This window comes from Gracilinanus agilis, chromosome 2 (genome assembly GCF_016433145.1).
Source record: "Gracilinanus agilis isolate LMUSP501 chromosome 2, AgileGrace, whole genome shotgun sequence".
NCBI classification, from domain to species: Eukaryota; Metazoa; Chordata; class Mammalia; order Didelphimorphia; family Didelphidae; genus Gracilinanus; species Gracilinanus agilis.
The window spans coordinates 645,569,969-645,595,591 of record NC_058131.1 but is presented as its reverse complement, the minus strand read 5'-3'; the positions used below and the strand labels follow the sequence as shown (position 1 = coordinate 645,595,591).

General features: G+C 38.9%; 1 protein-coding gene across 1 annotated transcript in view; it reads left to right on the top strand.

The window, feature by feature from the left end:
* SORBS1 (sorbin and SH3 domain containing 1) overlaps window positions 1-17,061 on the top strand; it is a 143,042-nt gene extending 125,981 nt beyond the window's left edge. Inside the window, exons 26-28 of the mRNA XM_044665725.1 lie at window positions 8,750-8,940; window positions 10,492-10,604; window positions 13,712-17,061. Of these exons, the coding sequence (XP_044521660.1) occupies window positions 8,750-8,940; window positions 10,492-10,604; window positions 13,712-13,779 (372 nt within the window). The 3' untranslated portion in view covers window positions 13,780-17,061. The remainder of the gene's footprint in view (window positions 1-8,749; window positions 8,941-10,491; window positions 10,605-13,711) is intronic.
* The last annotated feature ends 8,562 nt before the right edge of the window (window positions 17,062-25,623 follow it).

Here is a 25,623-nt window from a genome sequence, read left to right as displayed (position 1 = left end):
GAAGGCTTTTTGACTCGGCTTCCCTAATCAGCTTGATTGATTAGTTCTATGATGTCTAAATTATTTATGTTTTGAGACCTATATCTTCTCTTACTAGAAAATCTATTTCTTAAAGGAGATGGAAAGAATAACAAATGGGGAAGCAAGACATGTGGGTTTTAGTCCTGGCCCTGCTAGTAAGTAGATATGACTCATACAAAATTTTTCACTTCCTCAAGCCTCAGTTTCCCCATCCATAAAATGAGAGCTGTTGATGACATCTAGAGCCCCTTTAACATTCTATTTTAACATTCTACTAACTAGAAACAAAGTCTGTGATTTAACTTGAGAGGAAAGAATAAGAAATATGATCTTATGGTTGAGATGGGGGGTAGGGCTATTATTATAGACCACCAAGGTGGAGAGCTTATATCTTGCATCAGCTCAAAAAGCAATATAGCAGGTCAGAACTAGCAAATGAGTTCTTGGAAAGAATTAGAAGTCTTTTTGGCTGCAGAAGGAAGAGGATTAAATTAATTAAGAAGTTAAAGGGAAAGGCGGCTTGGAAACAGTCACATTATCACCATCCAATGACCACTGGGCTTCCGTTGAATATAAGGCACTGTATGCTTACAGAGCATTAGTCAGACTCATAGCTTCCGTCCTTTAGGAGTCTCTATGAGCAAGACAAAACAAATAAACATAGAAAGAATACGGGGTAAAAAAGAAGTAGAAGGTACTTAGGATTCTAAAGGAAGGAAGGAGGAAAGCCAGCAAAACAAAGACCATTAATCTCCAGAAAGCCAGCTTCTGTAAGCTTCAGGGAAACTTTAGCTGAGGGCCTGAGGGAAGGAAGTTTAAGCAGTGAAAGAATCCAGAAAAACTGGATATTCTTCAAAGAAATAAACCTCTTTCTGGGTTTAAGAAGGGTAGGAGGCATCAACTGAGCTGGCCAAACAAAGAACTCAACAGAGACAGCATGAATGAGAATCCCCCCAACTTTGGAAACAAGATTAGCCCACAAAAAGATGAGTTTAAAATTAACAGTGCATGCACTCAGGGGTGAAAATTGGGAAAAGAGGAGAGAACAATAGGATGCAAATTGGGGAGCAAAGGCACATGGGAAATATCATTAAACTACAAGCAGCAGAAGAAAACATTTTCCTTTCACCCAGTGGGAAGAGAAACTGAATAGATCACACATAAAGGCTGAAACCAATAAGTATTCAAAATAGTTTTGTTGTAGCTTTCACACTGAAAATCAAAAAAAGTCAGCAAGTATTTCAAAGCAAAGAAGATGAGAAGCCAAGGAAGTTCTCAGTCAAACTACGTATTTTGGGAGGACAGGGACTAAATTGTATTCTCTTCTGTGTCCACACCTCCTATATGTCTAGCCCAGGGCTTTGCATATACATGTTTAATTCAAGTATTCAATGTGACAAGCATCTATGAAGAATACCTTCTATGTATGAAGAATACCTTCTATACTGTGCCAGGCTCTGTAGATACAAAAGATGGGAAAAATAGCTCCTACCCTCAGCAAATGTACATTCTACAATCTACAAGGGATGTAATATTTATAGAGATAAACAAATATAAGATAATTTTAGGAGAGAGAGAAAGACAGAGAGAGAGCACAAATAGAAAAGAATTACTGTAGGAGTTGGTACCCAATTTAAGCATTAAAGGAAGGGAAAAAATTTCTATGAGATGCAGAAAAGGAGAATGGATTTCCAGCATACAGAATAGCCTGGTCAAATTGTATTGAGGTGGGACATGGAATGTTGAATGCAGGACACAACAAGTAGGCCAGTTTGGCTAGAATGTAGAGTATGTGAAGGGAATTGTTGTAAAATATCTGGAAAGGCATGCTAGAGTCAATTATGAAGAACTTTATGTGCTAAACTGAAGGGTTTTGTATTTTCTCCTAAAAGCAACAAAGAGTTTCTTGAGCAGGGAAGCAACTTGAGAGTAGAGCAACAGGTGCTTTAGGAAAAATCATTTCGGTACCTGTTTGAGGCATGAATTGTAAAGGGAAAAGACCAGAAGCCAGGAGTCCAATTTGGAAGCCACTGCCATACAGTAGGCAAGAGGTGCTAAAGGCTAGAATTGAGTGGTGGCCCTGTGAGTGGAGAGGAGGCAGAAATGACAGAAGTGTTGGCAATATAATTGACGAGAGTTGCAACCAATTGGATAGAGTGGGTGAGAAAGATGGCAAAGTTGAAGATATTACAAATCTAGGTGACTGGAATGATGGTAGTGGAAAGTCATAGTTTAAAAAAATGATAAATTACAGACAGGTCAGCTTTATCTTTCTTCTAAGCTTAAGAAGGGTACTGGGGTTAAAAATGGAAAATTCTATAGGTTATAAACTAAATGCAGCAAGATGATCATTTATTTGACCTTCTATTATCCTAGGAACAGATGGATTCTGGCCAAGGATTTTAGGTCTTTTTTTTTTTTTAAGGAGCAGTTTGAGCTTCAGAATAGTAAAGAATAAATTAAGAAACAAAAATTAAATTAAAGAAAGAAAGAAGTTAAAGGAAAGCATAATTTTATAAATAGTCACCTTACCATCATCCAGTGACACCTAGGCTTCCATTGAGAGTTAAAGCCAATCTGAAGAGTTTTGACTTGTTGGCAGGGATTCTAGAAAGACCTATGCCTGATGTAGACACTTATTACCTATGTGACTGAAGGCAAGTCATTTCACTTCTGGACCTGTTTGTTCCTCACCTTTAAATTGAGGAACTTAAATTAGTTGGCCTCTGAGGTTCCTTCCATCTTGTAATGTTCTAATCCAAAGATTCGTGAAGATTCCCAGGGAGGACAGAGCTAAGTCTTTGGCTCAATTCATATTGGCATGAACCCAATGGGATCCAACCAAAACTAGACCAATTCTGAGAATATAACTAACTGGTCAAACAGCATCTCATTTTCTCTCTATTCACAGACTAGAATGTTAGAGCTGGACTTTCGAGATTATATAGTGCAGCTCACTCCTTTTACAGATGAGGAAACGGAGATCCAAGTAGGTCAAATTATCAGGGAGATTGTCTTCTGAAGGCGTAAAGGCAAATGACATTTAGAGGGAAAGAGAGAGAGAGAGAGAGAGAGAGAGAGAGAGAGAGAGAGATAGATCTAAAGAGGATAGACAGGAAGATCCACAAACAAGAAAGGAATGCTGTTTCTAGAGTAATTCTAGAGCCAAGGAGAAGACAAGTTTCAAAGTTTCTCTTTCTAGTCATACTTCGTAACTCCCTGCTGTTTGCATTGTGCTTTTTTGGCTTTGAGTCACTGGAATATATCCAGAAATGTGTAGAATAGAAAACATGCTCATTAGGTTTACATGGAACACCCTACTGGGGCACCCAGGAGAGGAGGAATGAGCAGCCCTTTAGATGACATGATCAGATTTCAAAACGACCTTGGTAACTTGAAGTCATCAGAAACAGAGAACAAAGTGCATTAAACATCAGTGAAGGGTAATTTACATGGGGAGGGTAGAGAAAATGCTCATATCTCAGAGGGGTTTCTATGCAGAAGAAAACAATCTGGTGTTATAATAATAAAAATAATAATAACTAGCACTTATATAGTGCTTTAAGGTTTGCAAAGGTATTTTACAATTATTATCTCTTTTGATCCTCACAACAACTCTGGGAGGTAGGTGCCATTGTTATTCTCATTTCACAACTGAGGAAACTGAGTCAGATAAAAGTTAGGTGACTTACCCAGGATCACCTACCTAATACATGTCTGAAGCTGGATTTGAACTTTCTGATGCCAGGGCCAGTGCTATTCACCATACCATCTTGCAGGCTTACTCTTAGACGTGGAAGTGATCTTGATTTTCTGTGTTGGCGTTAATGTTTATGAAACAGCCATATATAAAGAGAGCCAGCCAAACATGCAGCAGGAGTCCTCAGACATTGGGTCAAAGGCAGCAGACCCCTGAGTAAAGGGGGCCCCTAGATCAGTGAGAAGGCCAGCTGGCATGAGAATTCACAAGGCAGGAATTTCATTAGTTGGTGTTAAGGAGATCATAGGGACTGACTATGTGTCAGAATCTCTGGCTAGGGGCAGGGCACAATCCTCACTGGAAGGCGGGTAACCAGGGAAGGATTCTAATCTTATCTCTGTTTTTGCATGCATTTTAACAAACATGTGTATCTGGTCTCTCTAAATAAATAATACCTTTTATTTGTGTGTGACACAAAACCATGACCCTGAGTAAAGCAATTAATATCTCAGTGTTCCAGGCAATTCTCTGAAACTATTTGTTATAAAGGAGGTGACAGCCTGCGTTCATAGAGGGAATTTCCTTGTCTGGGAGTTACCTATATCAAATGAAAGCACAGGTCCAGTCCCTGGCCCCACAGGGCACTTAAAAAGCCCTTTCATGTACATTCCCTTATTTGATCCAGGTTGCAATCCTGTGACAGAGGCAAGATGGGTGTTACCTCCTAATATGAAAAACTTGAATCCCAGAATTGTTCTTGTTCAAGATCATCTGCTGCTTAGACTAGAATCCGGATCTCTTGACCCTTGAGCCCAGCACTCATGGTTCCATCAAATTAAGAAAGATAATTATATGATACTGATACTAGTCAGTTGTGGGCACAGGGTGACTGAGTATGCCAAAATTTAGAAAAGGCAAAAATTGAGCACAATTAATTCTTATTATAGAAATCCAACTATAATAACTTCTAGCCTAACTGAATGTGTATTATTTCTATTATTTTTTAAATAGCAGAGTTAGAATTTATTTTTAACCGTTTAAAATTTTTTCAATGAACAAAAATCCATTTTCTTTCCCTCCTATTCCCCTTCTTTGAAAGAATAATAACAAAGTTGACTTGTTTCATGTTGTTTGACCTACGCATCAAAATCACTAGTTACTTTCCTATATCCGTAGACTCCTCACTAGGATATCATAGCAATACAAAATTAATGCTCTGGTTGCCTCACCTATATTTCCTTAGCAGTTTCTTTGGTTGTCATTTATATTCAATTTTAGACTGTTACTATTTATGTACCATGTTGTTATTTGTATATATGTCATATCCTTGTTGGCTAGGGACCAGTGTGAGCTCTAAATCTTATATTTCTCCTGATCTTCTGATCTGATATATCTCTAGATAATATTTTGCATACAATGAGTGCATAATGAATGCTTGTTGAATTGAATAAAAGTGTCAATGTAAACATGATAAATTCCTTTTACTGGATCTTCTAGTGGATTATTTGTAGAGGAAGTCAATTCTAAAATTGTGTCAATGAGATGTGTTATACAATGTTCTCTGATGTATATAAAAATCTGTTTACAGGAATGTATCTCCTTATTAGATGTTCCAGATAGTGTTAAATATTTCTTTAAAAGTTTATTTCTGTCTTGTGAGGTCAAAACTCCATGTTGCCCTTTCATGGAGTCTTATTTCTCTGTCCCTAACTTTCCTTATTCTTTTTCCTTTTGCCATAGAGATGATACTCAAAATTAGGCCCTAAACTTGGAGGCAGGATCAGCTCAGCCTCCAAGAGACAGTGCCCAACCCTTGAACCAACTTGCATGGTCTATCTGTATGTTTTTATGAAGACATTGGTCCTGTTATTTAAAGAAATGGCTGTTACATATCAAAAGGCTTCCACTGTCTACACTTATCGATAGCTGAAGAGAGAGCGAGGGAGAGGGAAAGAGAAATGGGGGAGACAGACAGACAGACAGAGACAAAGAGAGAGATGGAGGGAGGAATGGAGAGAAAGAGAGGGAGAGACAGACAGACAGATAGACATGGTGGTTTTATTAAAGCAGGAGAGATTCCCTTGCTAGGTAACCATTAATGATCACCAGGATAATACATCACTAACCATCACTGGAAAGGGTTCCTGTGGGAGAAGGGTAGGAAGCTTTCTGTCCTGGAGTTCTTTTAGAAAACTATTGACAGTCACCAGGTCCAGAACAGTATAAACATTTACCTGTTTAAAGTTAGGGGCCCAGATGACCTCTTGGGATTTCTCTTGTGATTTTCTCTTTCTGATATTGATGTTAACTCCCTGTTTTGCCTGGCAGTCTCTAACTGCATGTATCTGGCTGCCATATATGGGAACAGGTGGATGGAGATGCCTTTTTTGTAGCAAAGTCTACATACATAAGAGTAAATGTAGGCAGAGCATATTTGGTTGCCTAGAAATGCTTGTGGTAGAGTTTGAATAAAATATCCAAGAACCAGGCATGGTGGGTATTTAAAACTTATCCTATTGCCATGCAAGTATATATATAGTCACTTTGCCTGAAGCTTCTACTATATTGACATCAAGAAGACTCTGAAATCAGTCTGTTTCCAAATACTACATGCTTCCTGTTTTTGTTTGCTCTGTCTTGGAGGTGGGGGGCCTTTGGGTTGTTCTGTTGTCAGTGTTAGTGGTTTTGTTATCATTTGGGTCTTGTTCTACATTGTTTCCATGGAGTGGAGAAAGATGAGTATTTCCTGTCAAAAGATTTAAGCTCAAATCAGCCCTCTACTATTACGTAGTTTATGACCTTGGACAAATCATTTAACAATTCTAGGTCTAATTTTCCTCATTTGTAAAATATGTGTGTGTGTGTGTGTGTGTGTGTGTGTGTGTGTGTGTGTTTTGGGAGATGAGATGAGGCAGTAGACCAAATGACCTGTAAATCCCCTGCCATCTCTAACACTATGATCCAATGTTCCACTAAATAAAGTCTTGAATCACTCTGAAGGAGGCAACTCCTTTAAAAACAACTTCTTAGGAGACAAGATTTTCAGGGTTTAGAGTAAAAGTTTGCTGGGATCTAATCATCTTAGAACCTAGTTTGTCTTTTTGCTTTAACCTATTTCACAGAGTTGGTATGAAGCCCAGTTGGAAGAAAAAATATATGCAAAGTGTTTTGTAAACTTAAAAGCCCTCTATAAACAAGTTATTATTATCATCATTATAATCTAATTGGTTTTTAGCAGATTATTCTGAACCTATTTCTCTACCCCACCAAATAACTACCCTATATCTCTACCCATTGAATCACTCAATGAAAATCTTAAAAACAGATGTTTTTCTTATTGACCATTGAGTAAGTCTTCCTTGAGATAGAAATGGAATCCTTTTAGAAGGGGAAAATGTTTTGGACTCTCTATTGAAAGTTTTTACCTAGAATACAAGTACCACTAGCCTTTGAGGCATCATGGATTAATGCATGGAGCACTGGATTTGCAGTCATATGATATGGGTTAAATCCAAGATTTAATTACCTTTGTAACCTTGGACAAATTATTTCAACTCTCTGGGTCTTGGTTTCCCCAACTTTCAAATGACAGGATTATGGATTGGGAGGAGATTGTCCCAGATCTTCCCCAAGATCCCTTTCAGCTTTAAAGGTTATGATCTGTGATCCATGATCCATTTTTAAGGTCAATAGTAGGTTATGGGTAATATTCGTATTAATGATGTCATTGTGCTCTCATAAGGGCTTTTATTGAATATAAGAATGTTTCACAGAGTACAAATGGACACATAGTATATGTGAATCAGTACAATAACAAGGTGTGCTGTTACTGTGTTTTCTGATGTATATAAAAATGTTCCTGAGGACAGATCTCCTTAATGGATATTCCAGTTATTATGAAACATTTCTTTAAAAGTAGCCACTCCTTATTTTGTAAAAAAGATATAAAATAGTACTCTCTCCCCAAAAGGAGAGGCTAAAATGGTAAAACAGAGGACTCCAGCCTTAGTTCTCTACTCCTGCCCACATACCAATCCCAATCTTGCCCTGAGTGAGTGGCTGTGGCCATTAGTAAGACAGAATTAATAGGCTAAAATGGAATCCTTCCATCTCTCTGTTTACCATCAGTGTTGTAGGGCAGTAGTGTTCATTTGTGGTATTCACAGCTATTTCTCCAGTTCTCCATTCCATCGCCTAGTTGCTTGCTCCCTAACTTCCCACCATTGCTTTGTGTTTCTGCAACAACGGCTGGTGGTGCGTGCAGTGTCTAGTCCATGATCATGGGCCCCAGAAAGCCCAATGGTCTGCTGAATGGGATGGGGTTTGGTCTGTGTGTTTCTGCACCGCGCTCTTTATTTTGAATTCTGACCAATATGACATCTGCTAAAATGTCTCCCTTATAATTTGCTTGGTGATCACAGCCTTCACATCATTCATTGAGCACAGGACCAGATCTCACAGAGTCTGAAAAGAGCTACGTGGTAAGACTGCCTGTTGAATAAGATTGTAGCTTGTTTAAAGAGAATTTTCCATCCAATGATGGCTTGTTAGCCTGTAAAGCTACTAGCTACAGGAATGATCATACTGTGGTAACAGATACAGGTTTTAGGGCTGCCAACAAAAGAAAGGAACTTAGCAGCAATAACATGGCCACTATATATGAATGGGATTGGATTAAATTCTCTAGTGCATGATTGGGTATCTCTCCTTACACCACCCCCTGAAATTATCCTGTTTGTAACAGCTACTCCCTGCTTACAGACTCTGCTGCTGCCTCTGCTGCTTGTTTGAATGTTTATACTAAATCCGCCCTTTTTCTGTATCTCGCCTGTTTTTCCATGCTTACACCTGGATCCCTCCTTCACTCTCCGTTCTTCACTACTGGATGCCTTGTTGCCTGGAACTTCAACTCTGTTGTTTTCCTGGACTTCATCTGGGATGTCACATCTCTTCCTATCTCTCTCTCTCTTTTTTCCCCTTGTTGACCATTTTATGGGGGTTGCTGGATTTCCTGGGGCCACCTCACAGGAAGCAGTTTGCAATGAGATCATAAACATTGCCGAAAAGTCTGTTCATTACTGCAGTACTGTTTCTCATCCTCTTGACTTTCGTCACAAGGTGTCTCCTACTGACAATAAATCATCTCTCATCATTTCTCAGCAACCTCAAGCCCAGCAGCGAAGAACCACCTCTGACAGAAGTCAGAACCTACAGGATTTGTAAGTCGCTTATGCTGTCTATGTCATTACTATGTCTGGATTGCAGCATCCCTACAAGAACTGATTTAAGTATGTCCCTGCAAGATCCTAGGGGGAAAAGAGAGAGAGAGAGATTGAGAGAGAGAGAGAGAGAGAGAGAGAGAGAAAGAAAGAGAGAGAGAAGCTAGTCTGTGTGGTAACTACAAAGGAATTGAATAGATTATTCCTAGCAGTTCTGAGAATTTTTAATAAAGTGACTCCATTTCTAGAACCTGAAAAGCCACCCTATCTCCTGTCTTCACAACCCCTAGGCAGAGGAAGAGGATGCCCTAAAGTCAGCCACTTACTTCTTACCTTTCTTCTAGTTCCAAGACTAAGCCCCCTAGGGCAGTGTTGTTGGGAAATAACAGGAAGGTCACAGATCAGGAGATACCTTTAATTTAGACTTTCCCCTGGCATCTCAGATAGAAAGTATTTTTCTCCTATAGTTAGAATTGCTAGATGTGGACAGATTACTTAGCTCAATAATTTAATTTATGAATTATTACATTTTTTGTATATGGTGATTTATATGTAAAACATGATATGAAATGGCATAGTAGATAAAGAGTTGGCCATAGAGTCAGGAAGACTTGGATTCAAATCTCACCTCAGATTTCTAGTAACTGCGTTGCCCTAGGTATGATATTTAATCTCTTTGGGAGATTTTTAAAAAGACAACTTTCCAAGATTTTAAGTTGTAGAGTAAGTACCGATCTGCATTGGTAGAAAGAATTCACTTATTCTTTTTTTTAAAACTCTTATTTTCTGTCTTAGTATCAGTTCTAATTCAGAAGTATATCTTGTATCAATTCGAATTCAGAAGAGTGTCAAGGGCTAGGCAATAAGAATTAAATGACTTGCCCAAGGTCACACAGCTAGAAAGTGTTTGAACCAGATCTTCCTGACTCCAAGCCTGGTGCTCTATTTGCTGTGACATGTCACCCCTACCTCCCCTTTTTTGTTTTTGTTTTTCCTTCATCCACTGCAATGAAAGAAAAAAGTTTATAAAACAATTTACAGTTTCATCTGCAACTGCAACTACCAGGAGGACATTGACCCAATAATCTAGATGGCCCAAAACATTTTTTGGAGCTTAGCTTTCTTTCTAACTAGGAGAGATTTTTTTTAACAAGACAAATTTTTAGTAGCCTTGGCTTAGATATATTAATTCGTGTTTGAAGGTAAGCACAACAATGTTCTCTGTATTGACTATTAGGTACCTGAATTCTCTCAGAGCATTGCCTTCCTGGAAATATTTCCTAAAACAGCTCTTCATGACTTCATAGTCTCTTTATCATTTGTCTAAGGGGACTATGCCATCTCCTACAACTGGCAAAACAACAGTAAATGCTAAAATACCGGAAGAGAACATAGACTAATTAGTTTACTTCCCTTTTGGTAATAGCAAAATAGTGGAAACTAGCAAATCAATCTTTGATTAACTAGGATGATTTTGCTAAAGACCATTTTTGCTAAAGAACCCAATGGGGTTCAAGACACAAGGTATATTATAATCCCTTTCTCTTTTAGATATAGCTACCAAGCATTATATAGCTATAAACCACAGAATGATGATGAGTTGGAACTCCGAGATGGAGATATTGTGGATGTCTTAGAAAAATGTGATGATGGTTGGTTTGTTGGTAAGTATATTTGCCATCTTTTGCTCTCTTTTTCATAGAATCTTAAAGTTAGTAGGAACTGTAAAGATCATCTTATTCAGCCCCCTCTCCCATTAAAAAATCTTCTTGGGAGAATCTATAATTCATCACCTTGAGTCTACTTGAACACATCCAATGATGAAAGATTCATCACTTCCTAAGATAGCTAGTTCCATCGGGAGGCAATTCTAATTGTTAGGAAGTTCTTTCTTATATTGATATTGATCCTGAATGGGCTTCTCATAACTTACATTCTTTGGTCACTTTAGTACTGCCTCCTCTAGCAACATAGAATAAAGCTAATCCCTTTTTCATGTGGTCACTCTTCAAATATTTGAAAACAGCTACTATGATCCAGTGAAATCCCCTTTTCCACAGGCCACACAATGGCTTCAACCATTTGTTATATGAGATAGGTTCAAATTCTTTGATCACCCTTGCCACCTTCTTCCGAAAGAACTCTATCTTGGCTGCATCCCTCTTAAGATGTGGGCATGCAGAACTGAACCCAATGTATTGGTCTAAACAACAAAGAGGACGGGAGGAATATTACTTCTCCTGTTCCAAACACAAAGTTTGCTGGCATTTCAAAGATAAGTTGGAGGACTCAGTGGGCTTACAAATAAAAGCACTCTTTTTGCAAGAAAGATGGTCTCTCTGGGTCATAAACCATGTCAGAGAATGGTATACTACCTAGGTTGTATAAGATAGTGTGGATAGTATTCATGTTATGGCTGTTAAAAATAAGCCAAACCAAAACCATATGTTAATGTCTATAGCAGGGAACAAATGCCTTAAGTATCTACTTATATTTCTTTTCCAGAAGCCTCCTCATTTCACTTAAAAAAAACATTTTAAATAGTGTACAGTTATCAATCAGTGCAAGAAGGGTTGGTTTGCTTTAAAATCCAGGTATATTGTAGAAGTTTAAACTTATCATTTATTCCTGGTCACCGATCAATATAATCAAAGCAAACATCTTAGTTAAAACAAATCAGTGATTGGCTTTTACAATAGAAAAATCAAACTGGAACCTAAAGCTAATTAGTGTGTTGCCTAGCATTATTTTTTCTGCTGCACTATGCATGTGCTTTGGCCCATTGGCGTGCAAATGCAATGTCCCAAAAGCCTCCTGCATTTTAAAATTTGAACATCTTGGGGCATCTGGGTAGCTCAGTGGATTGAGAGTCAGGCCTAGAGATGGGAGGTCCTGGGTTCAAATCCGGCCTCAGACACTTACCAGCTGTGTGACCCTGGGCAAGTCACTTGACCCCCATTGCCCACCCTTGCCTAGGAGCTAATACACAGAAGTTAAGGGTTTAAAAAAATTTTTGACATCTTAAGTAAGCTGATATTTAGTGGCTTTAATAAGCTGGTAAAGTTTAAAACTTTACTAAGTCTTCTGGGACTCCCTGTATGCCTTGAGAGAATGCTATCTAATAAAAAATACAAAATTGGAAGTCAAAAACTAAGTCATTGAGTAAATAGTTGAGGTCTTTACTGTCCTTGAATTTTCTCAGCCCTAAAATAGGATTTAAAAATATTTTCTCCCTAAAGATTAATTAAGGAAAAACCATCAAGTAATTTTTTGAATTCCTCGAAGATAAACAATACTAGAAAATGCCACTTCTTATATTTTGATCCATGTTCCTGGAGGTTTCTCCCTTCTCTGAGAATTCTAGATACAAGAAGAATTTAAAACATTATTGGGAAAAAAGGTTCTTAAATTTCTGAGATGTTTTTAAGAGGGAAGATCTTAAGCTACACATGTAGGAGACTACTTTTCTTAGCCGACTCCTGTTAAGACAACCCCTGAAGCTAAGAATAGCCAGAAGAGCTCTTTACTCAGACATAAGAAATATCCATCTCTAGTCCCAAGGCAGTGATTCAGATCCTAAATAGAGGCATCTCCATGGCGAGGCCTTTTACGGCCTATGGAAGTGACGAGAAAGAATCTGGGCCAAGTCAATAGAGGAACTGAGGAAGCAATTCTGGGCTTAGGACTAGACCTCATACCGCTCAGTAATTTTTTTCCCCTTTCAGTGAGGAGGGACATTGAGCTGATGAGCTACTTTTATCACTAGTGTTATTCTTGGCTATTTAAAATCTTCCAGAGGTGCCCTATGGTGTGTAGTGGGAAATGTGGAAATAAGAATCAGACTCCAGTTTGAGTTTTAATTCTGCCACTTGTTAGGAAGCAAATTATTTAACTTCTCTCAGCCTTAGTTTCCTCACCTGTAATGTGAAAATGATCATGTGCAGTTGTCTCTCACTATATCCCAGTTCACTTATTGGGGCTTCACTCTATCAAGGGTTTAATATATATATTAATTCTGACAAGAATTATATATATATTAATTATATATATTATTTATTTATTATTTATTATTTATAATTATATATATTTATATATTAGTTATATATATATAATTATATATTAATTCTGACAAGAATTATATGTACATATATATAATTCTGTATCATGAAGTTAAACTTATCACGGCACACTATTGGCTGACAGAATGAAAGGTGACCAACCACAGCACTGTGTTTTGTATCCTGGGCACTGATTAGCTGAATGACTATATGTTAATAAATGTCGAAAAGGTTTATAGGAGAGTGAGAAGGGTTTATAAAGCCTTAATATATATAATAAAATAAACATAACTGCAGCTCCTTTGCAGATTTTCACCTATTGAGGGTCTCTGGAACGTAACTCCCGCGATAAGTGAGGGATCACTGTATATATTGCCTGCATTGGAGGATGCATGTTAAGCTCAAATGGGATCATGGAAAGATCATGGATGTAAAAGGGCTTTAGAAAATGTAGAGCTCTATACAAATATCAGATGGTATTGTCATTTGGGTATTATATGGGTAGAGCACTGGTCTTGGAGTCAAGAAGATTTGGCCTCTGAACTCCACCTCTGTCACTAAACTAGCTGTGATGCCACTCTTGTCCCATCCCAGTTGTACTAGAGCTAATTAACCTGAGTCAAGAATTTTTCTCAGAATTTCCAAAACCAAAAGCAAGAAAGTCTTACCTTTCCACTCCTACTCACATTCTTGTTTCCTGTTTTTGTTTGTAGGTACTTCCAGAAGAACAAGACAGTTTGGTACTTTTCCGGGCAACTATGTAAAACCTTTGTATTTATAAGAAGCCTGAGAACCTATGATTGTTTTTTTTTATTGGTGGATGAAACACAAAACACAAAGCAATCTCTTTATCTCAGTGTTGAATCAATAAGTTGGTTAGTGCAAGGATGAAGTAAGAAGTTTTAAGAGGGATTTGAGGAAGTGTTGGGTTGAAAGTGCAAGCCTCCTAGGGCCGTGTGCAGGGCTTGACTCAAAATGGGATTTAAAAAAATGTTTCTTGAATGAATGAATGAATGAATGAATGAATGAATGAATGAATGTATGTATGTACGAAAGAACTAGGGTCCAGTTGTTTGCTGGGCAACAAGAAGTAAGCCAGACTTCTAGTTTACATAGCTGCCTTTATAAGCCCCACCAGTCCTTCCTCTCACCCTTCTTTGGTGAGCTGACATGGAACTGAATGAAAGAAGCAAGTAATACCCCTCACCCTGCATTTGGAGGCCAATTCAATTCTAGCCCAGTCCTAGGAGTGTTGATCTAACTGGTGTGAACTAAGGGCTCATTTTAGTCTGAAGCAACCCAAAGAGGATCCAAGAACGTCAGATCTGGTCTAGTCCTACCTTAAAGTTTGAGGGTCTGATCCTTATTGGGTTTGGGAAACTAGTTTGATCAGAAACTGCTAAGCTTCCTCCAACCCATGTCTCTCTAATCTGCCTCAGAAAGGGTCTAGAATATCAGGGGTCAATTTGAACACCCTCAAACTCGCCAGACCTCAGCTTTCCAAGGCTATTCTGGACTGTGGTGGCACTCAGACTTGTCCCAACTTGGACCCATGCTCTTGAGACTTTAGTGGGAAGGATAGGGGTAATGGAAACAAGATACCATTCAATGTGGGACTGTATGATGTGGGACTACACTCTTTCACCCCCATCTCCACCACATATCCAAGTGTTTTGACAATAAAGCATGTATACACTTACTTGTGAGCGAGGAAGTAGGTCAGAGGAACAAGTTGGATTTGCATCTGATTAAAGTAAAGTAGATCTATAGCTTATTGGGGTAACATACAACCAGTCATTATCCATATATATATGCATATATACATATATATATATATACACACACACACGTATATTTCCTTGGAATTTTTACTAAGTTACCTTCAGAGAGACCAAGGTTAAATTTGTTTGATGACCGTCATTAAGGTTTCCTGGTATATCATATATATCATACATGAAACAGAGAGCACAGGACTATAAGGATGTTTCTTACAGAAAACAAAGAATTGGATTCAATAGAAAATTTCAAAGTCATATTAATCTCAGTGAATCAATTGAAAATCACATTGATTTGATCTATCCATGGAGCGGAGAGGGTAATTGCTTGAACTTGTATTCTCTTGTCTGCATTTTATTCCACCATTGGAAGACCAGAGTTCTGAGTTCCTTGTTCCTTTGAGAGAATGGGAGTTCATCTCTCAGAGCCAGAATCAGAGAGCCATCAAATCGCTTCACTTGCACCAGGCAGACAATGGCTGTGGATATCTAAATGAGAGCTAGCAGAACCATATATATGAAAGGAGTTCACTGCTGGGAAGGTAGAGTAACATCTCCTTGAGTTCATCTATCATGGCTTCCAGCAGTGGATGTAAACATAGTAAACCAGTTCTCTGGATGGGTAGAATCACTTCATCATTACATTAGCTCTTTGGGTACAGAGCTGCTGCTCCATCTTTTATTTTACCCTGATTCCCCATATAGAACATGTCCTGGGCAAAATTGGGAAGGGGTTTAAAACACCCTATTCTGTACCTCTGTGGCATCTTCTCACCTCCTCTATCTTCGACCTTATCAAAACCTATTCTCAGGAAAGAATCTGATAAACTCATTTATAGTGACATATAAATATGATTAGTAAGATTTAATCTGTTGCCCCTTCCAGGGAAATTTGCACTTTAACAAGGCATAAAGCCTTAATCAAAGAAATAAAGCTCTAGTGAGGAAATTTCAGAACTGGTAGGGGAGAAACCATTGGGCAAGAGGAACCCTTTTGATGCCTCAGAAATCAAACTACCTGGGTAACCATTGCCACCAGATTGTAATACCCTTTTTTTTTTCGACTCTCTCTGTAGGCAATTTAGTAAAATCATGTGTGTGTACATGTGTGCAGGCACCCGCATGTCCATTCATTTCAGCACTATGGCATTATGATTCACTTTGAAGTGGAACTCTTGCATTGGATAACTATTTTTCTGGTCTGTTTTAGCTGCAGACTGTTATTGATAAAATATTAGACCATAGCTTTTCAGGGGGTGTTTCTCCATTAGATGGCTAACTTCTAACACCTCTAAAATACAGCTAGAGAATCAGACCAATTTGTAAAACTACATTTTACACATAATGCCGCTGACATAAATTTATACATCTCCAGAGCCCCCTGTTTGTCAACCATATTTTCTCATATGTTTAAGAAGGAAAAAAAACCCTTAACATTTGCATTGAATTTCCCCTTCCTACATATCACAGAACAAGTAGCCAAGATTTCTAGTGGCTATTTTGTCTTGAGACATTTAGGACTATAAAATACTTATTTTTATGCTTACAATGTTTATACAGGTTTATTAACAGCAAGTACAACTAACTGATAGCATGACTTGCAATACATTTTGATATCTTCACCATGCTGCGGGGTCTAAAAACAACATCAACTGAAAAAACACTTATCTTTTGCAGTCTCTGGGATCAGTAAAAAAGAAGAAATCACATCTTTGAGAAGTGGGACTGTACATATGTATATTTGTATAGACCATGTACTTACCTTGTATAGAAAAAAATAATTTTAACAATTTGAATGAAAGGAAGACAGTAAGGAAGTCATGAAGGGATTTTTTTTTGCATTTTTATTTAAATGAAGGAATTCCAAGTTAACCCCCATGGATTTTTTTTCTTTTTAGCACAAAAAGACACTTGTAAAATGTCACAGCTTTTAAATCATCATCATTGGGGGGAAGGGCAATAACTCTGATCCTCATTTATGAATTTTGAAAATTTTTCCTTTGCAGTCTTGTTTCCCTGCAGTAATATTTAGTCCTGTTGCTAGAATAGGTTAATATGCAAATTATATTCTGAAAGAAAAAATAACTGACTTTCTATGTAACCAGTTAATTTAAAGGATTGCCATTGAGACAACACAGAGAGAGCATGTACTATACAGACACAGATCTTGTGTTCATTTATTTTTCTTTATTGCAGTGGATTATGGTTTATTTGATAATAAATAGATGTGTTGAATTACTGCTACATTTCCTGTACAGATTATTTAATAAACCTTATTCCAAGTTGCATAGTATACTTTCATTCTTACCTATTAAGGTTTCTCTCTTCCCCTTCATTCAGTCTTCTTATACATATGCTAGCCACTCTAGCTACTTCAAGTATCCATTCCATTCTTAACGCCTTGTCATTGGGTTTCTGTTCATGTTACTGTACTTCTGGTGGGAGAGAGTGACTTAGTACAGTTTCAGGCACATAATAAGTCCTTAATAAATGCTTATGGGGGGCAGCTGGGTAGCTCAGTGGATTGAGAGTTGGGCCTAGAGACAGGAGGTCCTAGGTTCAAATCCAGCCTCAGACACTTACCAGCTATGTGACCCTGGGCAAGTCACTTGACCCCCATTGCCCACCCTTACCACTCTTCCACCAAGGAGCCAATACACAGAAGTTAAGGGCTAAACAAACAAATAAACAAACAAACAAATAAATAAATAAGTGAATGCTTATGTTTGTTGACTTATTGATTCTCTATGATTACCAGTGATGACTTTTTTTTTTTTTTTATTTTTTAACTTTTACCTTCCATCTTGGAGTCAATACTGTATATTGGCTCCAAGGCAGAAGAGTGGTAAGGGTAGGTAATGGGGATCAAATGACTTGCCCAGGGTCACACAGCTGGTAAGTGTCTGAGACCAGATTTGAACATAGGACCTCCCATCTCTAGGTCTAGCTCTCAATCCACCGAGCTACCCAGCTGCCCCCCAGTGGTGACATCTTTAAGTAATCTAGTGGCTTTTTATAAGGCTTCTTCAATCTCAACTTCTTTTTTGAATGTGACACCTAGACCACCCATGCCTAGATGAGTATATCAGCCAATCTTAATATGTAAATCATGACTAACAGGGTTTTATTATAAAAAGGAGTTCACTCTCCTTCTCTGGTTTCTATAATAGTGCAAATTTGGGGGAGGTTATTCCTTCTGCCTCTCTGACCATCTCTGTTTCTAGGTTTGTTCCTATTTTCTTTTCAGTCCTTTCCTTTGGATGGCCCCTACAATTCTGTCTCGGCTTCTGCTACTTTCTCTCTCTGTTTTCTCCTTCGGTGGGATAATATGGTTACAATGTGCTTCTGTAATCAAAAAGACCAAGCAAATTTGGGGCATCATTAGGAAGGATCCAGAAAAAACAGTCATCTTCACCTTCCAATAACCAACATACTTTATGAAGCCATGGTTGACACATCAAGAAAAACAATGGAATTGAAGATCTCAATTTCCTTATTGGTATAACAATGGGATTAATGATTTCCAAGGACCATTAAAGACCAGAGAAAGACAGTTAAAATAGTTGAGGATGAGGGACACTTTTAGTGGATGAACTAAAAAGATGATAATGGCAAGAAGGAGAAGGCATTATCAAAATCTATGTAATCATGGAGACTATAGAAAGGACGTGTATAGATATTAACTACCAAATCCTAGAATACCAATCATTCAATAAAGATTAAATGCCTACTGTGTTCTAGGCACTATCCAAAGTGCTGGAGATACAAAAGAAGAAGGCAAAAGGTAGGCCCTGTCCTTGAGGAGCTCCTAATCTATACTGGTAGTGGAGCCTACCACATAAGGTTTTAATGTGGCAGTTTAAGAACAAATTTTCAAATGAACTAGTTTATATCATGGTGATAAGCTTGAAAGACTCATTAAGCTGCAAATGATCTAGGTTTAAAATAAATATTTGAGGATTTAGCTAAATTCATGAATAATAGATCTCTAAGGAATCATTTAAGAGAAGTTAAGAAGGGAGGTAACTGGCCTATTGGACAGAGGCCAAGCTGTAGCATTTGAGTTTAGTGGCTTTTCTCTGGCAGATCAGCTACATGGTCAGGGGCATGCCACCTAGCCATGCTGTTGTCCTGGGCAAAGGTTAGAATACCAAGACTATGAATTATATATAGTTGAATTGCCAAAAGCTGGTGACTAGATTTCCATATGAGAAGTTACCTAATTTGCTGCAATCATAAGTCTACAAAAAATAAAAATAAAGGTTCAATGTTCTCTGTAATTTCAAAAGCAAAAAAGTAGCATAGGGGAGAATTCTAGATATGGATGGGGAAAAGAAAAGAGTAGTATAAGTAATGGCCACTGTGAGCAAATAGCTGAATAGGTACAATTAAATTTAACAACAAATATCTATTAAGCACTGATTACGTACAAGAAACTATGGTAGGTACTGGAGATACAAAGATGAAAAAGGACACAGCCCCTGTCCTCTAAGAGTTTATATTTGCCTTAAGAGGGGTGGGTTCCTATATAAGGGAAAATATAAGAATATAAGATTAGGCTGGAAAGTCTACACTGTGGAGGCTCTTAAGTGTCAAGCTAAGAAATTTAGACTTCAAATTTAGACAAAATTTAGACAAAAGGGAGCTTTTGAAGGGTTTTGAACAGAGAAGTAACCTATCATATGTTGATACACACGCACACATATATTCTGTCAGTGGAATCATGGATAGATGACTGAAGCTTGGCGACTGCAAGCAAGAAGACCAATAACTGCAGTCCAGATGGTTAGGAATGGTGGTAGCAGTCAGAAAATGAAGAAATCAATTCAAAAGATTTTGGAAATAAAATTGATAGGACTTGATAACAATATGAGAGGTGAAGGATAGGAGAGACAAAAAGCCAATGAGGCATCAAGCACAGATAATTGTGTTTATGTTGGGGTCTCTGGAAGGTAAGGGCAGAAGAAAGAGCAGAATTCTTTATAGGATATGTTGAGTTGGAGTTTCTAGAGCTCAAGTTTTGAGATGTTACCTTGGGAGGCATCAAAGTAATAACTGAATATATAGAAGTGAATGAGATTACTAAGGGTGAGTACAAAAAAACAAACTAAAGTCAAATGTGGGCCCTGAGAAAATCCATCCTAAGGGTCAGGAAGTAGGATTAAAGAAAGTGTGATCAGAGAAGAAGGATGAAAACCAGGAGAATGAAGACCTTTGCTGATCCCCGAGTCAGAAATTATCATTTCTTTCTCTACTAGCCCACTGATGGCTCCCCAGCCTTAGCATTCCATCTCTTGCTTCCATGAGTTTGCATGACTGTCCTTCTCCCCTCCCATCCCCAAACCTGGAATGCATGCAGTCATAGAATCCCCTTCCTCTTTGAAGGCTCAGCTCATATGCCACCTTGTAGGCAAAGCTTTGCCTGCTCCCCATAGTGATGAGTACTCTCTTCTTCCTTATATAATCATGTTTATACATGAATCCTTCCCCACCCCCAATTTGAATCTAAGCTCCTATAGAGAAGGGTCTATTTTGGGGTTTTCTTTATATCTTGATTGCCTAGCACATTGTTTTACATATAAGTAGGGGGAAAGGGAGCAAGCATTTATTAAATGACTATTATGTGTTAGGTACTCTAATAAGGATTTTGCAAATATCTCATTTAATCCTCACATCAACCCTGAGGGATAAGTGGTATTACTATTCCCATTTAAAATCAAGTAAACTGAGGCAAAGAGGTTAAATGACCTACCCAGGGTCACAGCGCTAGTAAGTGTCTGAGGTCAAATTTGAACGCAGGTTTTCCTGACTCTGTATTCAGCACACTATCTTTTGAACTGCCTATAGTAGGTACTTTAAAATGCTTGTTGATTGTACTTTTAAAAACCCTTACCTTTTGTCTTAGTACCAGTTCTAAGAGAGAGAGCAGCAAGGGCTAGGCATTTGGGTCTAAGTGACTTACCTGGGGTCACACAGCTAGAAAGTGTCTGAGGCCAGATTTGAATCCAGATCCTCCTAGATCCAGAATGAATATTTATCTACTATACTGCCTGCCTGCCCTTTGATTGTATTTTAACCTCAATTTTGTACTTTAATTACAGTATATTTTGTCCCATACAATAACTATTTTATTCGGTTACATATTAGTCTATACATGATAATTACCCCCTTCTGCCATTCTCTCCCAACATAAACTCCAGGAGATCCAGGGTCATGTCCTAATTCTCTCTGAATCTCTTCCAAAACCCAGGATAGTGTTTTGCACATATTACATGTTGTTAAATAGTTGTTGAATGAAGGATGAATTAGTGAATCATGTTCTTTTTCCACAGAATTTTTCCCTAGTCTATTGTCAGAGACAGAACACTGGTCTTGAGGGACATTGACTGGCTTAGTGTGGAATTTGTTGTTAAATTTAGTCTTATGAGTTTAGGCTTACATCTCCAGAACAGAGAGGAAAGAGACCACAGGAAAGGCCCTGGATCTTCCAGAGATCAACATAAAAGAATCATAAATTTAGAGAGAGAAAAGGACCTTAGACGTCAATGAATCTAGCCTCTTCCCTTTACAGATATAGAACCTGAAGCCAGGGAAGTTGAGTGATTAATAGTATAAACTCCAGGACGTGTTGGGAGGGGGGTGGAATTAGGGCATATCCACAAGGACAGATGGGTAGAAAAAGTGACATAATTGGGATTTGAACTCGTCTACTGAATCTCAATCCGGGACCCTGAACAGTTACACCCTTGGAAAACCTGGGACCAGCTATTTATGACCAAGAAATGCTTATTTAATCCAACAAACATTTGCTGAATCTCTTGGTACAAGGTACAGTTCTAGGAACTTGGACCTAAAATCTTTTCTTCTGCCCTATTCTTCCTTCCACTGTCAATGACTCTTCCCCTCTAAAGAGTACTAAGAATGCTGGTGATTCAGGAGATCAAATGGGAGGTGACTTAGAAGAATCAAAGATTTGGAAACAGTAGAACTGAGCCCGAATAATATAAGGGCCAGTTAGGTTTTTACCTGGCTTCCAGTATGACCAACTTTCATTCCCATACAGAAGAGGAGAATGTAAGAATGGGCCTCCAGGTTAGGGTGGTACCAGACTGGGGACACTAAAGGTATTTGGAGACTAAAAATCAGCAGTCCTACTGCTTAGCCCTTTCTGTCACTGCCATGATACATGTATGTGCCCAGGAGGGGAATTATGACAAGTGCTAAGTTGGGTAAGTGGAAGGAAAGATGGATGCAAAGAGAATGTGAAAAAAGTGGGTGAGGTATATGGAAGCTGCATTTTCTGCTTGAAGTCCTGACCCCATAGTTTGGCAGCTTTAGGGTAGTTTGGCTCTGTTTGATGGGTGGGACTACCCTCCCTCCACCAGAGTTATAAATAGGCCAGCCATGGTATCAACACTTGGCAGACACATAGGGAAGGCAAACCACAAGTGAGGAAATAGATTTGGAGGGAGGAGGGGAGCTGATAGAAATGAGACAATGGGAGGAATAAAATGGTAGCAGACTATGGGAAAATAACCTTTTATTCTTCTCAGGCACCTGAATGTTATATATACAAACCTAAGAGAGTCGGGGACAGCTGCCAGGTGGTGCAGTGGATAGAGCACTGGGTTTGAACTCTGGAAGACAGTTTGAGCTCAAATATGGCCTCAGACACTGGCTATGTGACTCTGGGCAAGTCACTTAAACTTGTTTGTCTCAGTTCCCTCATCTGTAAAATGAACTAGAGAAGGAAATGGCAAACCACTCCAGTATTCTTGCCAAAAAACCCCCAAATGGGTTCCTGAAGAATCAAACACAACTGAAAAGACAGAACAAGGGAGTTTGGGCAGTAATGGGCTAAATGGTGGAAGATGGGATTTATAAGATAAGTGTCTCAAGATGGTGTTTGGGCAATATTGAAGAAGGGAAAGCCCCACAAGGTGATGCAGCAGAGAGCCACAAGTAAAAGGCCTTTCTTCTCTTGCCAGGGTTTTTCTTTTTGGTGGCTTCCACCATAGTCAACTGAAGACACTAATCAGATGCAGGGGCAGAGACCTTAGAAAGCTAGGCTCTTCTTTGGAAAAGGGAGACCCTAGCAGCCAGGAGCATCTCAGAGTGGAGTGAAAGAAGTGGGGCAAAGGTTCAGACGCCATTAAAACTGGTCTGCAGCCACCTCATGACCAGAAGAGGAATAGAAAAGGAAAGGATGGCTCTTTGCAGACTTTCCCCCATTGGACTATAAGCCCCTCAAGGGTAGGGACTGTCTTTTGCCTCTTTTTGTGTCCCCAGAACTTAGCACCATGCCTGGCACATAGTAGGTACTCAATAAATGTTGATTGGTTGACTTGTCTGTCATTCCTGGTGCTTAAAGGGGCAAGACTTGCCTCTTCATTCTCCCATAACTTGTTTTGACCTCTGATAGTTGTGTCAATTTGTCAAATGCCTCTCCAAGTGATGTGGTTTTATTTTTTTTTATCTGGGCAACACACTAACTAGTTAAGTTGGCTATTACTATTTGTAGTCCCTACCTGGTAAAATGTCCAGTGGATAGAATGCTAAACTTGGAGTTAGCAGTACTTGGCCTTATATCTCAGACACTAGGTGTGTGTTTCTGGACAAGCCATTTAACCTCTCTAAGCCTCAATTTCCCCATCTGTAAAATGGATGTAACCACCCTGATTTTTACTGGCCAAAGGCCAGTAGTGTTAGATTTCATTCCATCTCCAGGGTTCTTTGGTACCTGTAAGGGAATTGGGGAGGTAGTGACACTCTCTGCAAATGACTCCCTTCCCCACTGACAATGTACCCAAGTGTAGGGGAGTGGTCTGTTGCAACCCAGACCTATTTAACATCTGATGGTCTCATTAGTTTTTACTCAGGAATATTTATAAATAAATAGATTTTCTCCCCAATATATAGGTGGCAGAATCATCCTTTGTACCATCTCGATCTTTGGAGAGAAGAGATTCATAGCTTAGCTCTGATAGAGCACAGTGTCAGTCCCAAAGCCAAAACCCCCAGAGTGGATGGGGTCAGAGGCATAGACTTCTCAGGGCTTTCATGCTAGGCTGGCTGACTGTACCATCCAGTTTTCAATCCTGGTTCCCAGGTCACGAAGGGGATGGGTGTCACCTCCAACACATGAAACTCAGAGGGGTTAAACAACAGTGTACAAAAACTAACACCCCAGGCCAGTTTCTCTAAGGGTAACCAGAATTGGGGGGGATTAAAGGGAGGGAGCAGGGGAAGAAAATTCTTTCCCTTCTCACTGGATCAGTTCATAGCATGGGATGGGAGCAAGTGAAAAATGGTAGCTTCGCCCTTTGAATGCAGCCAATAAGAATGGCTGAAAAGAGAACATCAGAAAGAAAAAGAATGGTTCCAGTCTCTCCAGTTTTAAAGATGCAGGCAACCAACCAAAGGAAGCTCCACCCACCCACCTAATAGGGGATGAAGAAGCAATAGAGACATGCTCCGAAGAGTACTCAAAGGAGCCCCTGAGTTAGGTAAAGTGGACGTATCCACTTGTGCCTGGTTTACATAGGAATAATAAAAGCACCTAAAGCTCATGTGGTTGTAGCAAGAACCAAATAAGGTAACATATATATGAAACATATATAATGTGTTTTATGTGGTATATGTGAGTTATGGGTGTGGCTACTGGCATGATAAGGGCTACCTGGATTTGGGGCTGGATGAGGAGACCGGCTGACATGTAACTCATAGCACCCAAGATAGGATCTGGAATCGGTATTCCATTAACCAGCACATAGAGGTATAGTAGATAGAGTGTGGGTCTGGAATCAGGAAGACTTGTCTTCCTGAGATCAAATCAGGCCTCAGACATTAATTATGTTACCCTGGACAAGTCATTTAATCACTATTTGCCTCCATTCCTCATTTGCAAAACAAGTTGGAGAAGGAAATGGTCAATCACTCCAGTATCTTTGCCACGAAAACCCCAAAATAGGGTCACAAAGTAAGACATGACTGAACAATAACAAAAATCATGCTTTATGGCTTGCAAAATGATTTACATGTGCTAGTTCATTTGGTCTTTACAACTCTACCATTAAGTAGGTGCTAGTATTATCCCCGTCATAGAGATGAGGAAATTAAGACTGAGAGGTTACCCACAGTCACATAGTCAGTAAGTATCTGAGATTTTAACTCATCTTTTGATTTCAAGTTCTGTGCTATATCAGCTACATAAGTTTCATTCTAAATAAGTTTCATTCTCTTCCTCCATTTGCATAGGAAAGGCTCCTTTTGGAGAAATTCATATCTTCTTACATGGGAACAACTAGCTTTATAGCACTGTGAGAAGTCAAAGCTTCTCTAGGGGGTCAGCTTTCTTATCTGTAAAATGAAGGGGATTAGACAATCTGCAAGGGGCCATTCTAGCTCTAGCTATTGAAACCATTTGCCAGAGGTTATTCTAGTTCAGATGCAGGTTGGATAAGATGGCCTTTGAAGTTCCTTCCAGTTCTGATGTTGTGGTCTTGGTTGTGATGGAGGAAGTGATAAGAGCACCCATGAAGGCAAGGTATGGTTACAGCAACTCAACTGCTCCAGCTAGAAAGCCCAGGAAGAGCTCAGAAGGAAGTAGAAAGGTGGAAGAAATGGCAAGAGCAGCTTTGGACTTTAATCCCATCCTGTCTGGGGCAAGATTGGAAAGAGCCATAAGAAGGACAAGAAAGGATATAAATAGAACAGAACTGGTCAAATATAGGTCCTGATGAAACTGAAGGATATTGGTTACAAAGTTTTGAAGATTAACATTTCCAGACTTACATGAACTGATGCAAAGTGAAATGAGCAGAACCAGAACATTGTACACAGTGACAGCA